The sequence below is a fragment of the Trichomonas vaginalis genome, chromosome VI, assembly GCF_026262505.1.
Source record: "Trichomonas vaginalis G3 chromosome VI, whole genome shotgun sequence".
Classification (NCBI taxonomy): domain Eukaryota; phylum Parabasalia; order Trichomonadida; family Trichomonadidae; genus Trichomonas; species Trichomonas vaginalis.
The window spans coordinates 10,529,565-10,543,089 of NC_067208.1; the positions used below are offsets into that span (position 1 = coordinate 10,529,565).

The 13,525-nt window shown below is 32.2% G+C and overlaps 6 protein-coding genes and 1 pseudogene across 7 annotated transcripts, besides 6 other annotated features; 1 reads left to right on the top strand and 6 right to left on the bottom strand.

Moving 5' to 3' along the window:
* Window positions 1–4,671: part of a mobile genetic element that runs on past the window's edge.
* TVAGG3_0840150 lies at window positions 885–1,487 on the bottom strand (annotated as a pseudogene). Its single transcript has one exon. A coding segment is annotated over exon 1 (603 nt).
* Window positions 1,681–2,116, bottom strand: TVAGG3_0840160 (uncharacterized protein; the record flags this gene model as incomplete). Its single annotated transcript, XM_051248821.1, has 1 exon — window positions 1,681–2,116. A coding segment is annotated over one exon (436 nt), but the record flags the coding sequence as incomplete, so codon positions are not given.
* Window positions 2,136–2,291, bottom strand: TVAGG3_0840170 (uncharacterized protein; the record flags this gene model as incomplete). Its single annotated transcript, XM_051248822.1, has 1 exon — window positions 2,136–2,291. The coding sequence occupies one exon, from the start codon at window positions 2,289–2,291 to the stop codon at window positions 2,136–2,138; it is 156 nt and encodes a 51-aa protein (XP_051084297.1).
* TVAGG3_0840180 (uncharacterized protein) lies at window positions 2,311–2,712 on the bottom strand (the record flags this gene model as incomplete). The annotated part of the gene is made up of 1 exon (XM_051248823.1): window positions 2,311–2,712. The coding sequence occupies one exon, from the start codon at window positions 2,710–2,712 to the stop codon at window positions 2,311–2,313; it is 402 nt and encodes a 133-aa protein (XP_051084298.1).
* TVAGG3_0840190 (phage tail repeat-like family) lies at window positions 3,682–4,236 on the bottom strand (the record flags this gene model as incomplete). The annotated part of the gene is made up of 1 exon (XM_051248824.1): window positions 3,682–4,236. The coding sequence occupies one exon, from the start codon at window positions 4,234–4,236 to the stop codon at window positions 3,682–3,684; it is 555 nt and encodes a 184-aa protein (XP_051084299.1).
* Window positions 4,672–4,998: 327 nt separating the features above from the next.
* TVAGG3_0840200 (uncharacterized protein) lies at window positions 4,999–5,832 on the top strand (the record flags this gene model as incomplete). The annotated part of the gene is made up of 1 exon (XM_051248825.1): window positions 4,999–5,832. A coding segment is annotated over one exon (834 nt), but the record flags the coding sequence as incomplete, so codon positions are not given.
* Window positions 5,833–5,851: 19 nt separating this feature from the next.
* On the bottom strand, window positions 5,852–6,094 carry TVAGG3_0840210 (serine threonine-protein phosphatase family; the record flags this gene model as incomplete). Its single annotated transcript, XM_001328491.2, has 1 exon — window positions 5,852–6,094. The coding sequence occupies one exon, from the start codon at window positions 6,092–6,094 to the stop codon at window positions 5,852–5,854; it is 243 nt and encodes an 80-aa protein (XP_001328526.2).
* A 2,232-nt stretch (window positions 6,095–8,326) lies between these two features.
* Window positions 8,327–9,298: a mobile genetic element.
* A 688-nt stretch (window positions 9,299–9,986) lies between these two features.
* Window positions 9,987–10,916: a mobile genetic element.
* A 1-nt stretch (window position 10,917) lies between these two features.
* Window positions 10,918–11,790: a mobile genetic element.
* Window positions 11,791–11,930: a mobile genetic element.
* Window positions 11,931–13,525: part of a mobile genetic element that runs on past the window's edge.

Here is a 13,525-nt window from a genome sequence, read left to right on the forward strand (position 1 = left end):
TTGGTCCAGTTTGTGGAAATTCAAGTGAGTCTCTTATCTTCTGAGAAACTTCTCCTGTTATCTCATAAACATCGTCGAAGCAACCTGTTTCATATAAAACCTTCTGACCTAACTCAGATGCTCTCCAATACAATTTGACGTCAATTGGATGTCTCAATGGAAGTTTGTTTATAGCATCTTGAAGTTCTTGCAACCTCATTGGAAGTTCTTCTGGTTCAGGTTGGTATCCGAACAATCCAACTCCTTTTGGAATGTGTACTTCTTTTGTACTAGAACTTTGTCTGGAACAACTTTTGGTCTTGCTAACAATGAAAAGTTTGTTTCGTCTTTTGGTACAAAAGTTTCTGTCAGCTTGTCATCTGGAATTGGTTCCAACAAACCTTTCTCGAAAAGAATGTTTACAGCTCTGACAATGTTGCACTTGCCTTTTCCGAACAATGGGTTTGTAAGACTTTCGTTCAACATGAAGTGGTTGTGGACAATTGCAATCTTCAACCATGGTAAGTCTTTGTCAACAACATAGTCGTCATGTGAAGAACCTTTAGCTGTAGGTATGTTGACTCGGATATTGACATTTGCCAACGGTGCAATTTTTGCCAATTGACCTCTGAGAATGTACCTTGTCTTCACACATGACTCAAGATACTTCATCTTCTCATCTGTAACAAGACCAGAGTTCCTGAGACATGTAAGAATGCAAGGTTCATTGACAATTGTTTCAATTGAATTGTAAATTCCATACCTTGTCAAGTCAATGTCAGACTTATTTGAAACGGGAAGTATTCCAGCATGTTGTCTGACTGCTTGAGGGTTAGGTTGGTACCATTCAAATTTTACACTTGCAATTCCTTCAATTGCATTCAAATGTCTGAGTCGGAGTCAACCATTTGTTCTCTTCTTTGTAGTCTTGAAAGCGTCAGAAGCATTGCAGCTGTTGTGACATTGCCATGTGCATAAGTAAATGTGACCGTCCAAATCTGTTATGGTCAATCTGAGATTGTTATCCTTTTCTTATTTCCATCTTGAATTGCAGCAAGTACTCCCATGAAGCCTTCTTTGTTCTTTCCTTCGTCAAAGTTTACTGTAAAGGTTCGACCAGATGTAATTTGACTTCTAACTTCACGGTACTTTTCATATGCATATCTTGTTCTTTCCATGGGAGCATGTGCGTCTTCACCTTTTCCTTTTTTCCGTCTCAAAGGATGCAATTGTTCGTCATGTTTCCAGTAGAATCTGGCAAAGCCGTCGTGTCCTTCAACTTGAGGTTCACTAACATCGAAAGGCATGTCCATAAGACGTTCTTCTTCTAACCTCTCTAATCTGTTTGGATAATTTGCGCGTGCTGTTTCCAAGTCCATTTCATAGCGAAGACCAGACAGTTTGTCATAGACTTTTATGGGTCTTCCCTTCCTATATTTAAACTTCTTTGAAACTCTCCAACCATATCTTTCTAACTCTGCTTTTATTCTAGCAGACTTTCTATCCATTCTATATGGGGGCATTTTTATAAAAATAAAAAAATGTTTTTTCTTTACTTTACATAACCGCCTGCTGCCATAAGTCTTTGACGCCAACCCATACCAGCTAATGAAGGTTGACTTGGTTTAGTTTGGAAACTAAACTTTGGTTTTGGTTTATCTTCAGTTTTTGGTTTCTCTTCTTCTATCGGTTTTTCGTCACTTTTCGGTTCCTCTGACTTTACCTCACCTGCAGGAACAGTTGTGTCGTCAACATCTTCATAAATATCATATGCCATTTGTTTTTGTTTTCCTTTCAACTTTTTGTGTTTGTTGTAAAGTTTAGAATATTTCGACTCTAAGTCAATGAGATGTTCTATAATGAACTGTTGGTCAGTGAAGTAAACTTTTCCATCTGTTGTCTCGAAAGCTCCTTCAGACTTCAATATTTTATTTGTGAGAGTCTGTTTCTTTTTTGAGATACTAGCCGTTCCATTTCTATGAAAAGTGACTTTGTAGTTAGGGTTTGCATTTCCAGACCTGGCACTTTCTATTATTGAATTTTTCTCTTCATCTGTAAGTTCTTTGACAGGTTTTGACAATGGTTCTGAACTTTTTGTTTGTGGTGTCAAATCTACCGTTTCAACTTCTTCGGTCATTTCATCTCAGTAAAAAATTTTAGTTTGGTTTGTTTTCAACTGGTTGTTTAGGTTTTTTAAGTCGGTCTAAAACTTCCTGAGGTATAGGAAGAACTTGACAAACACGTGGTTGTGTAACTGCTGGAAGTCGACAAATCCATCTTGAACCCATTTGTCTCAATGCTGTATTGTTCATTTCATCTCAGTAAAAAACTTTACATTCCCCAAGTTTGAGGTGGTTGAGGTTGGTTATTGTTTACCCATTGTTGTGCATGGTTATATCCTCTGTTAAAGAATCTTTCACCTTGGTCCATATAGTGTCCTGCTTGGTTATAGTAGTCATTTGCTTTGTTATAATAGTTTCCTGCTTGTCTTCCTACATTGTCCATCCATCCTTGAACTTTTCCTCTTGTTTCAGGATTTGGAATAAGATTTGCTGCATCTCGTGCTACATCCCAACCTTTCTGTACAGTTTGTATAATAGGTTGTGCTTTCTCTTTCAGTATACCTAATGTACTCAAAATCTTCCTTCCAACTCCAAATACACCTCTGGCTATTGTTCCCACTGCGGGCAAAAATCTGGATGCAACTCCTGCTAACGCGCCAAATAAACCCATTTCTTATAGGATAAAAATGACGAATCCAAACAAGGACCCCTATGTTTCTAAGGCAACAAAAAAAGCACTCATGATAAAAATCTTTAGTTCAACACCAAATGCTTGGTTTATGGATATCTTGGAAAACATTCCGAGGTATAGAGAAGATGGACCACCATACTGGTTAATATTTGTTGGTCAAAACACAAGATACTGTGAAGCCATACCATTATGGTCCAAAAATATTTTAGATGTGAAAACTGCTTTGACAATATTCGTTGACAAATACCATCCAACAAAACTGACATCTGACTGTGAAAGTTCTTTCAAATCAGATGATATTAAAACTATCTGCGTTCAAAAAATGTAAACCAATATTTCATTGTCGACCAAAACCATTCTGCTCTTGGTGTCATTGACAGTTGTATAAAATCTTAAGAGACTTAAACCAACCACAAGGTGGTGAAGCAAATGAAATGTCATATGACGACAAATATAGACACTTCTCCATGGCAAAGATGAGACAAGTTTTAAATATTTACAATAACCGTAAACAAAAAGGTTTGGGAAACCATTCCCCCGAAGAAATGAAAAACAACCCGACTTAGAGAAAGACTATATATTTAATAGTTTAGTCAAAAGAGACAAACAAGAAAGAATGCCAGGCTTCAAACTTAAGAAAGGTGACAAAGTAAAAATAGAAATACCTAAACGCGACCCATATGAAAATACTATTGACTATGACAACAATGGGAACTCGACAGGTACTCACATTCGTGTTCGTAAAAATAGAAGAAAGTATACAAGAGAATATTATGAAGTTTTAGGCAAACATGGCAAAATGTACAGACTGCAAGCAGAAGATAAAACTACTATTGTCAGACCTCGTTTCAAACTTGTCAAAGTTCAAGGTGGTATACTTTCAAAGACAGTTCCTAACAAATATAAGACAACTCCTGACGAATATGCTAAAGAAGTTGAAAATGACGACTAAGCATTTCTATACCATGCACAAACTGTCATGTAAGGTGGCATGTATTTTTTACCTAGTCCTGTAGATGTTGTTGTAAAAGTATGTTGGTGGTTTCCTCCTGGTTCAGTTTGTCGAAAAGTCTTTTTTGCTGAATGGTTATAATCTGGAGATAAAACGTCATAGCCAGCTTCATACTCTGAGTTGTATAATGGGTGGTCTCTTAATGAGTGGCTATGGTCGCCAGAAAAGTTTGTTGTACCAGAATGACTATGTGGTGGCAAGTTGTCGACAGATATCGTTTTACTTCCACCTGTTTTCTTTGGAGTGTGTGCACAATACAAAAAACTTTCGAGTATTTGAGTCCAAGTTCCAAAACCAAGTACTACTTCTGGTCTGGTAGAGTTCATTGACGTATAAATAGAACCAACTGGGTAAATGGTTTGAAGTATTTCTGTCTTTAATGTTTGAAGCTCTGTTTTGTCTGCTTTCTTGTCATATAAATCTTGAGCAGTGAATTTAATATTATGTTCATCCTCCATGACATAAACATCTCTACATCTAATGTTTCTCATCGTTGTTATGTCGTCATCCGATGTTAAACCTTGTGGAAAGTTAGGAGGTTTACAATATATTGCATCCCCACCAGTTTCTTCAACCGTTCCTTCAATATTTTCTATACCAACAGTTGCGAAGAAGCTATGTGTATGTCCAACGTCACTTTTCCTGTTTAAGGTTTCTTGTAAGTTTGTAATATTTGCAATGGTATGTGTATGTCCAACGTCACTTTTCCTGTTTAAGGTTTCTTGTAAGTTTGTAATATTTGCAATGGTATGTGTATGGTTCTTATCCGCTTTAAGGTCTAAACATCCTGAAACCCACCCTGTATCGGCTTTACCTTTTAAAATCTTTGTTGTCCGTTCATGGTACCATTCAACCCTTTCTATAATTTTTTCATCTTTTTCATTCACATATTCCTTATCTGCCTTCTTCACTAACGCACTAGCCACACGTGCTAACTCATCGTCAACATACTCTTTGTCAGCTTTGTTGTCAATATCTGCTTTCAAAAGAAGTTCATCTATAGGTTTCTCGTTTAAAGTTCTTTTTGTTGGATTTACACAGACAGTATGGTTCTTACTGTCTTGAAACAGAAACTCATCTGTCAATGGGTTTATCGTCAGTTTTAAGTTTCCTTCTTTCAATGACTCAGATATCTTAGAATAGTTTGAAAAGTTTGTTGTGTTCTTATTTAGAGCTTGCATAATGAGTTGTCGGTTGTGTTGTATTTCTCTCATAGACGCTGTTTCTTTCGACATTTTTATTCTAGATAAAATATGCTTTCAATAGAAAAAGAAAATTCAAGAGTTGCTACAACTAAACCATTAGATGAACTTTTTACGAATGTCGGTCAAAAGTTTGAGACAGAGACCGTAAAGCATGAAGGCTATCGTTTTGACTACCCATTGAGATGGTTAAGAGACCCATCCGTCACAAAAGCTATTGGCTTTCGTAGAATGAAGTTTGTGTCTGTAGAAGATAAAAGTTTTCCATTTATTGTAAGGTTTCATATAGATTATATATCTGAAGGGAAACGAAAAATGTGGGAAGAAATTGAGCTAATACAAGTTGACCTTTCATCTTCTCTACAGACTGCGTTAAAAAATATAGAAGATAAAATAAATTCATGTTATGCAAAATATGCTGATGAATATGCAAATACCGAGAGCACACTTTATGTGAGAATTGTATATGACAAACAAAATTCACAAGTGTCATTTCAAATCTACGAAGACAATCCAAAGAAAGACGAACAAATATATACAGAATTCACTGCAATGTCATGGTATTATTTGCAAAGAATGTTAAATCAGAAAGTCGAACTTCCTTTAGCAAATATTTACAGTCGATATGCAAGAGATGAACCATATTTATTTAAAGATGTTTTCGACCCAGCTGCTATTATTGTTCATGCTTCATTTTCTGGCGCCCAAAACTCTTTCTTATGCTTGGCAAATGACTTTTACGAAAAACCTACAAAGTTATACGAACCACCAAGTGGAAGTATTTCAGACTTTCAAGTATGGTTTACTACAGATGGAAGAAAAAGAATAATTCCATTATACCATGCGTTTTACTTAGAACTTAGTTTCATATACAACTACTATCGAACGGTAAAAATATAATTTTTTAATACGGTTGAGGTGTTGGATTTGGTTGCCAACTAGACTGTGGTGCAGGTTCAGGCTGTTGTATAACAGGAGCTTGCTCTTCTGGTTCAGGGTCTTTAGGTATAATACCAACGAACTGACCTACTCTTTTACCAATATTTTTGACTCCGTTCCAAATTCCTCTTCCTACGGTTTTTATTCCATTCCATATACCTCTTCCAACATTTCGAAAGAAGTTTCCTATTCTTCCAAAGAAACCCATTTTACTATATGTAAAAATCTAATGTCCGCCTAGTCTCTTACGTTTCCTGTTGAGTTCCATAGCATTTTTTAACTGGAGCTCATACATTCTATTTCTCTCCTCTGGTAGAAAACATACTCTGGGTCAAACTCCTGTGTTTGCGTTCATCTGCATAGAGTTGTTTATATCCCACTTCAGGGTTTGTATAAAACTCTTTTCCATCTCATATTTGCATACCATGGTGGCAAACCTAACGCAGCGTCATTTGACATGGCAGTTTGCATTTGTACATCTGTTGGCACTTGACCATAGTTTGCCATTGCAGTTTGTATTCTAACTTCATTTGGAATATTCTCTGGGTTTTTGGTTGTCCAGGTTGCTGTGCATTCGCTAAGTTCTGTGCGTCCATTTAATATTAGATAAAATATCTCTTACGAGTACATATGCTGAACATTTGCTGGTATTGGTTCATCTTCAATATTCTCTATATCTTTCTCTGCCACGTCAAATAGTAAATGACACAATGGAAAAAACCTAAAACAAGTAGTCCTATTTCAAACCACATTTACTTACTAGTGTAAAATTTCTTTGTTATGACACTTTCTCCAGTTTATAGGACCTCTCTCATATTCTATCTCTTATCGTATCTAAACTCATAGTCATGTATATCTTCTTAACCATCTCATGACACTTTCCAAACCACTTTTATCGGATGTAAAGTAAAAGCATGGATGGTTATGTAAAACGTCTAAAGTTTCTAAAGAGTCTCTCAAAGTCCAGTCTACTTGGTATTGAAAATCCCATGTGTTTATAGAACGGCGGGTCTACTATAAAGAAAACATTTTCCTTGTTTTTATATTTTTCATACAACTCTGTCCAATGACATCTCACAAACTCTATACCCTCAATATATTTTTTCTATGTTCTCTTTGAAAACCTTTGTATAGTTAAGATATAAAACTTTTGACATAAGTGTTTCAATGTCATGAACTCTTATAGAAACCACTATATAATAGTCTAGAAGATATACTATCCCAGTCAATATACTCTGCTTTTTTCAAAACCTCTCTGACAGTATTTTCTTATCTAATGGTATACGTTCCATCTTACCTATAGGTATCTTTTCTTTTAACTCTTTCAATATTTTGTTAGTGTCTGGTATATGTTTGAGACGGTCCATATAGTTGTCGAAGTCATTGCATATAATCTTTGAGTCAGGAAATACAGTATGGCACAAATGAGATATATAGAAACTTCCACCGAACAAATCTACAAATGTTAGACCATTCGGTAGTTTCTTAAGTTCTCTCAATAGAATATCTTTACATCTACTCTTATTTCCAAAGAAGGGTAACGGTGGTTTTGTAAAATTCATTTTATATACAATAAAAATGTTTTTTCCCTGAAAAGTGACAAAACATCTTCGGGGCTAGAGGGCACGAAGTGCCTGGAAGCCCCAATACTTTTTTTAATAAGATATTTAAACTTGATTTTTGAAGGAAAATTCACAAAATTGAATAAATTCAAATAATTTTTATTCAAAAATAAACTAGTTATTTGAGTTTAATACTAATTATCTATTCAAACTACAAAGTTTGTAATTTAAAATATTTTGTGAGATCAGATTGAATTAATTCAAGGTTCTTTTCAATTAATATTAATGACCATATTACGCATTTTCGAACATTCTAAACCAAATATATAAAAATGGGAGACGAATGTTAAATTTGCTAGACATGGGGGAGTTGTCTGCAAAGTTTTAGCTCTTATCTCTAACAAAAAATTAATTTTTAAAAAAATGACCGAATACGTTTCACAGCGAGAAAAAAATAAAAGGCAAGATAGAATTTTCTAGACATAAAGAAGTTGTTTACCGAGTTTTAGCTCTTATCTCTAACAAAAAATTAATTTTTAAAAAAATGACCGAATACGTTTCACAGCGAGAAAAAAATAAAAGGCAAGATAGAATTTTCTAGACATAAAGAAGTTGTTTACCGAGTTTTAGCTCTTATCTCTAACAAAAATTAATTTTTTAAAAAAATGACCGAATACGTTTCACAGCGAGAAAAAAATAAAACTTTACACTGATTTTAATTTTCATTTCCAGTCACTTTACTTATTTTTTTTTATTTTTTTCATTTTAATTATCAATTTTTTCATAATACGTTTATTTACGTTACCATTTTCTTTATTCTTTTGAATTCCATACTACACACTTATAGAATATTTTGATTGTTAACGTACTTCATTAGAATGAATCCTTACAAAGGGTATGTCGATCGAATTTACCTAATTGGTATTTCCAATCAGATTGAAAAAGGTAAAATGACATGGGAAGAAGCTTGCACCCATGTTCCCATCGCCCCAACCCTTCAATCAAATGATTTCAAATATTTAGATGTTTCAAAATCTTTTTTACAAAATCAATTTAGCTTACAGAATATCCCATTGCCTAAAGGCAAGAAAGGTCGTAGGGTCAATCCCTACGACCAAATCAAAGCTCTTGCTGTGATACATGACCACTGGGCCTTTCCCTGTGGTCAAACAAAACAATGGAAACGTTTGAAATTACAACAAATTGATGTATCTTATAGAGAAGTACGCAGATACTTCAAAGAAAATCATTTCACCAAGACGCGATTAGAGCATGCCGGGCCAGAAACAGCAGTAAGATATTGGGCGCTTTCACCCAATCTTATCTGGCACGCAGATGTTCATTATTTTAGGGGTGTTCGTGGCCAGTATATTTATGGCATAATCGACGATTTTAGCCGCAAAGTCCTAGCGTGTATACAAATACCAGATATGCTGGCAGCGACGACAGCGAACGTTGCGGCTTCCGCCTTCATTGAATTTGGCGCCCCTTATTGTTTCTGGACCGATAACGGTTCAGAAAATAGGGGAGCCTTTCAAGATCTACTTGATCTTTGGGGCGTCCAATGGCGGCATACAGACTCTCATTCTCCCTACCAAAATGGGAAGATTGAGAGATTCTGGCCGACATTGGAGCGCTGCCAAAGCATTCAGGCTATTCCTGCCTTTATTTGGGAGTACAATAATAACACACCGCATGAAGATCTCCCAATTAATCCATTAACTGGAACAAATTACACGCCAAATCAAATGTATCAGCTGAAACCGAAATACACAAATGCAGATACAGAAAGGTTGTGGCAAATATGGGATACAGATACAGGCATGACCGCTGTTGACACATTCACAGCGTAATAATAAACATAATTTTTTAATTTCATTTTTAACAAGTTTTTTTAAATGTATGTAATGAATAATTCATTAGAATATGATAATGCACATTGTAACAGAATAGAACAATCACCAAATTTTTTTTTGAAATTAAAAAATAAAAGTAAAAAGTATAAAGTAATCTAACCAAAAAAGATATTTAAAAGAATTTTGGAAAAAACAGAATAAGGATAATGATATTATTTTAGATACACAATCGATGTACTGAAGAATAATCCGGTAAAATGATGATATAAAATTAGATTATTTTACAAGTAGCTAAAAGAATAAAACTATAATATAAAATAAATGAAGTTTAATGAAACAATAAAGGTTAAATAAATAATAAAGATTTTTATTTTATATCAGTATTGAGAAGAAGTAACAGCTGACACTTGGTAGACAACTTCTTTATGGCTAGAAAATTCTATCTTGCCTTTTATTTTTTTCTCGCTGTGAAACGTATTCGGTCATTTTTTTAAAAATTAATTTTTTGTTAGAGATAAGAGCTAAAACTCGGTAAACAACTTCTTTATGTCTAGAAAATTCTATCTTGCCTTTTATTTTTTTCTCGCTGTGAAACGTATTCGGTCATTTTTTTAAAAATTAATTTTTTGTTAGAGATAAGAGCTAAAACTCGGTAAACAACTTCTTTATGTCTAGAAAATTCGAGATATAAAAATTGCTCACATTTGCTCACATTTTGGCACTTTTTTGTACGTTTGTCAAAAAAATTGTGAGGAAGATCTCACAAAAATAGTCAAAATGTGAGCAAATTTTGAGAAGTGCTCACATTTTGACATACGATTATTTTCATACGTTTTTTTGATGAATTCTAATAAAACTTCATTACCACTTTCAGAACGAAGCGTAACTTTTCAGCACGTAACGCTCTATCATGTGTAGTGACATATTATTCAAAAAAACTCAGATTGCTTATCTTATAATAACAATTTCATTAGAAAAAATGCACGATTTCACGCTAAAACTTTGAAGCAATTCTTAAATTCGGATAAAAAATCGATATGTATTACACTTTAAACTTCAAAAAATGGTTCAAAATTTAGACTTAGTTTATCTTAACAATATAGCAGATTTTAAGCCGAACAAGTAGGAGTAATAGAAATAGCTCTTGAAAATAATTACAATTAGTAATATGTAAGTCAAAGTTCGAGTATTCTAATAAATAAACGTTCCGGATTTTCTTTACTACAAGAATCAATACTTAATATATAGAAGCAACAGTAAAAACTTATTAGAGATTCAAAAAGAAAGTTGACTAAAGAGAATCTTTTTATATAAGTAATTTTATTTTTTTGAAATACGAGATCGAATAAACATGTATTTTATTTTATTACTATAATAATACGTTTTTACATAGTAAGAAAGTTTAGAGACTGAAATGAAATTAAAAATTGAGAAAAAAATAAAGCTTTTCTATAAAAATTCATATTAATATATAGTATAATGATATTACAATTTATTGATAGTTGTGTTAGAAAAAAGGTACATTCACTATTTTTGACAAAATTTTAAATTTTCATGGGGTTGTAAATCTTATAATAACTAGATGAATAAGGAATAAATCCCAGTATGATGTAGTTATTTGTTGTTAATTCGAATGTGTTTAGAGGTAAACTTAGCTTGTGAGATATATATAAATAAAGTGTTAATGCTTTAACCGCTCTTGGTGGAATGACATATAATTTTGTATCCTTATAAATAAATTTAATGTAGTTTTCCATTTTTGTCACTTTTTAAGATCTTACAAAATATAGTTGATTTTTATCACTATTGAAATAAGATAAATAATGTAAGGACTCTAATTTTGTTATAAATATGAATGAAAACAGTAAAATGGATAACTTAAATATATAAAAATAAATATTGGAACAAAGCTATAACAAATTTTCATTCTTATTTATAAATTGATAAACCAAAGTAATACATTTTATTACATTTCGTGTAACATATACTAATATATAGATATTTTTTGAGATAATGTATTTATCTGTAAAAATTGTATGTGATCAAATTTGATTGATAAATTTATTCAGTAATAATAAATTGCATGTACAATATATTATTGTCTTGCCATTTTTTTGCTCATAATAAAAAATCTTTAAAAATGATAACAATAAAAGAGTATTAAGTAAAAATTTATACATCCAAAATATATTTCAGTAACAGCATAATACGCCTATGCTAATTTTTAGTTCTTAAATTAAATAGATGTCCCTAATCCCATAGATATTCACCAAACTTGGCAAATTCTGAACGTGATCTACATATCCCTAGCAAGTAGATCATATTGGTATACGTATCTTGATCAAATAAAAAGAATATTTGTTGAATAATTTCTGTTCAAATTAAAAGTTCTTCAACTTACGGTAAATCTATCTGCCTTAAAAAGTATTACGATATTATGCAAAGTCAATTTTCTCCAAAAAAATATTTGAAGATGATACTTTAAGGGTGCCCTATAACGATAATGTAAACATCACAAAATTAACCTTATTAGAACTCGAATGAATGAATTATCCAGATTCTAGTTCTCAATATAATAGCCTTAAAAGTGCTTTTCTGAGGGTGGTTTATCGTCTATAGGGCACCCTTAAGTATACCAAAAATACAAGAATTTTGAGAGAACTCAATGAATTTTTGTGAAGGTGGAGTTAAATTGAGAAGATTTTTGGTCAGAGAAAAACAAAAATTACTATCTGATAAAATGGTATTAAAATGAAAAAAGTTTAAACAAAGGAAATGAAGAATTTATATTATATTAGAATTTAAAGAGTAAATATAAAAGATTGAAAGAAAGAATAATAATAGGATTCTTGAATGCAACATTTGGAATGATGTTTCCAGTTGTAGATGTGTTAAGCAAAGAGAGATAATGATAGTTTCTTGAGTTTTGAGTTAAGCTTGTTGTAGATGAGAGAGAAATTTTGACGAGACTGAGGAACTTCATTTGGAATGATGTTTCCAGTTGTAGATGTGTTAAGCAAAGAGAGATAATGATAGTTTCTTGAGTTTTTGCAATTAACCATCCTCAATGACTATTGTTTTAATATAATTTTTAAATTTTTTAAAACTGACATTTTAGTTGTATATTTTTTCTAACAAAGGTACATTCACTAGGCGATAACAGTAAAATGGGATGAAAATATGATAAATAGCATCCCTATATAGTGCCAAACAATATTTATACGGGCCAAAAAAATTTGGCTAGAGATTTGGCGAGTTATAAAACTTAGAAAATTGAGAGGGATTTTTATTTTTGAATTTTTTTGGAAAGTTAAAATTGCGATTAAAAATCGATTTCCAGGAGAACTAAGCATCTCATCATATATTTAAATCGATAAAAATATTAAATAATAGTTGAATAGTATAACAACGTGAAATTATGGCTGAATCTACAGAAAAAATGAACATATTTGACATTTTTGAAAATTCATACGTTAGATGGTGACAGACTCATAAACTATACTTTAGCTAAGATTGATATATGGTTTCAACAACACATGGTTAAAATTGTAAAAATATTTTAGATTTCAAAAAGGTATATATGGTAATATAATGGAACAAAGTCAACAAATAGCATGTTAAATATGTTATAATTAACTTTTTATTAGATCCAATAGTAGATATCGAATGGTTTCCAGCTTTATGGTTAAATATTTTCTTTTCGAGCTTCTCTTTAACTGTTGTATTAAGGTTGTAAATTTTTGATGCTAGAAACTATGGAATCTTCTTTGCTGCTGCATTTTTCTTGAGAGTTCTTGCAATTTCGAATAGATCTGCGCATTGTATGAAATTGAGGCTTTAAAATATCTTGAAAACAGAATAGGACTGCTTTTCCAAAGGAATGCTTACTTGTAAATCAGAGAGTTTCAAAATTGAGAGCAAGATTATCATCATAACTTTCGATTTTGCTGCGAAAAAGGAAGACAAGTAATTAACAAATCATTTACTGTTGTTCATCAAAAGAAGAAAACTTTGATAACAACTAATGATGATAAAATCAAGCTATCTTTTAATATTTTAAATTGATAAGACATTCAAAATATTTGAATGGTTTAAAATATTTTCTTTTAATTTCTATAAGATATTATCATGATTATATAATAAAATTTAAATTTTTATTCAAAAAGGCAATATTTCAAACTTTTAATTTCAAAAATCTTAATTCTGCAATAAGTGTATTTA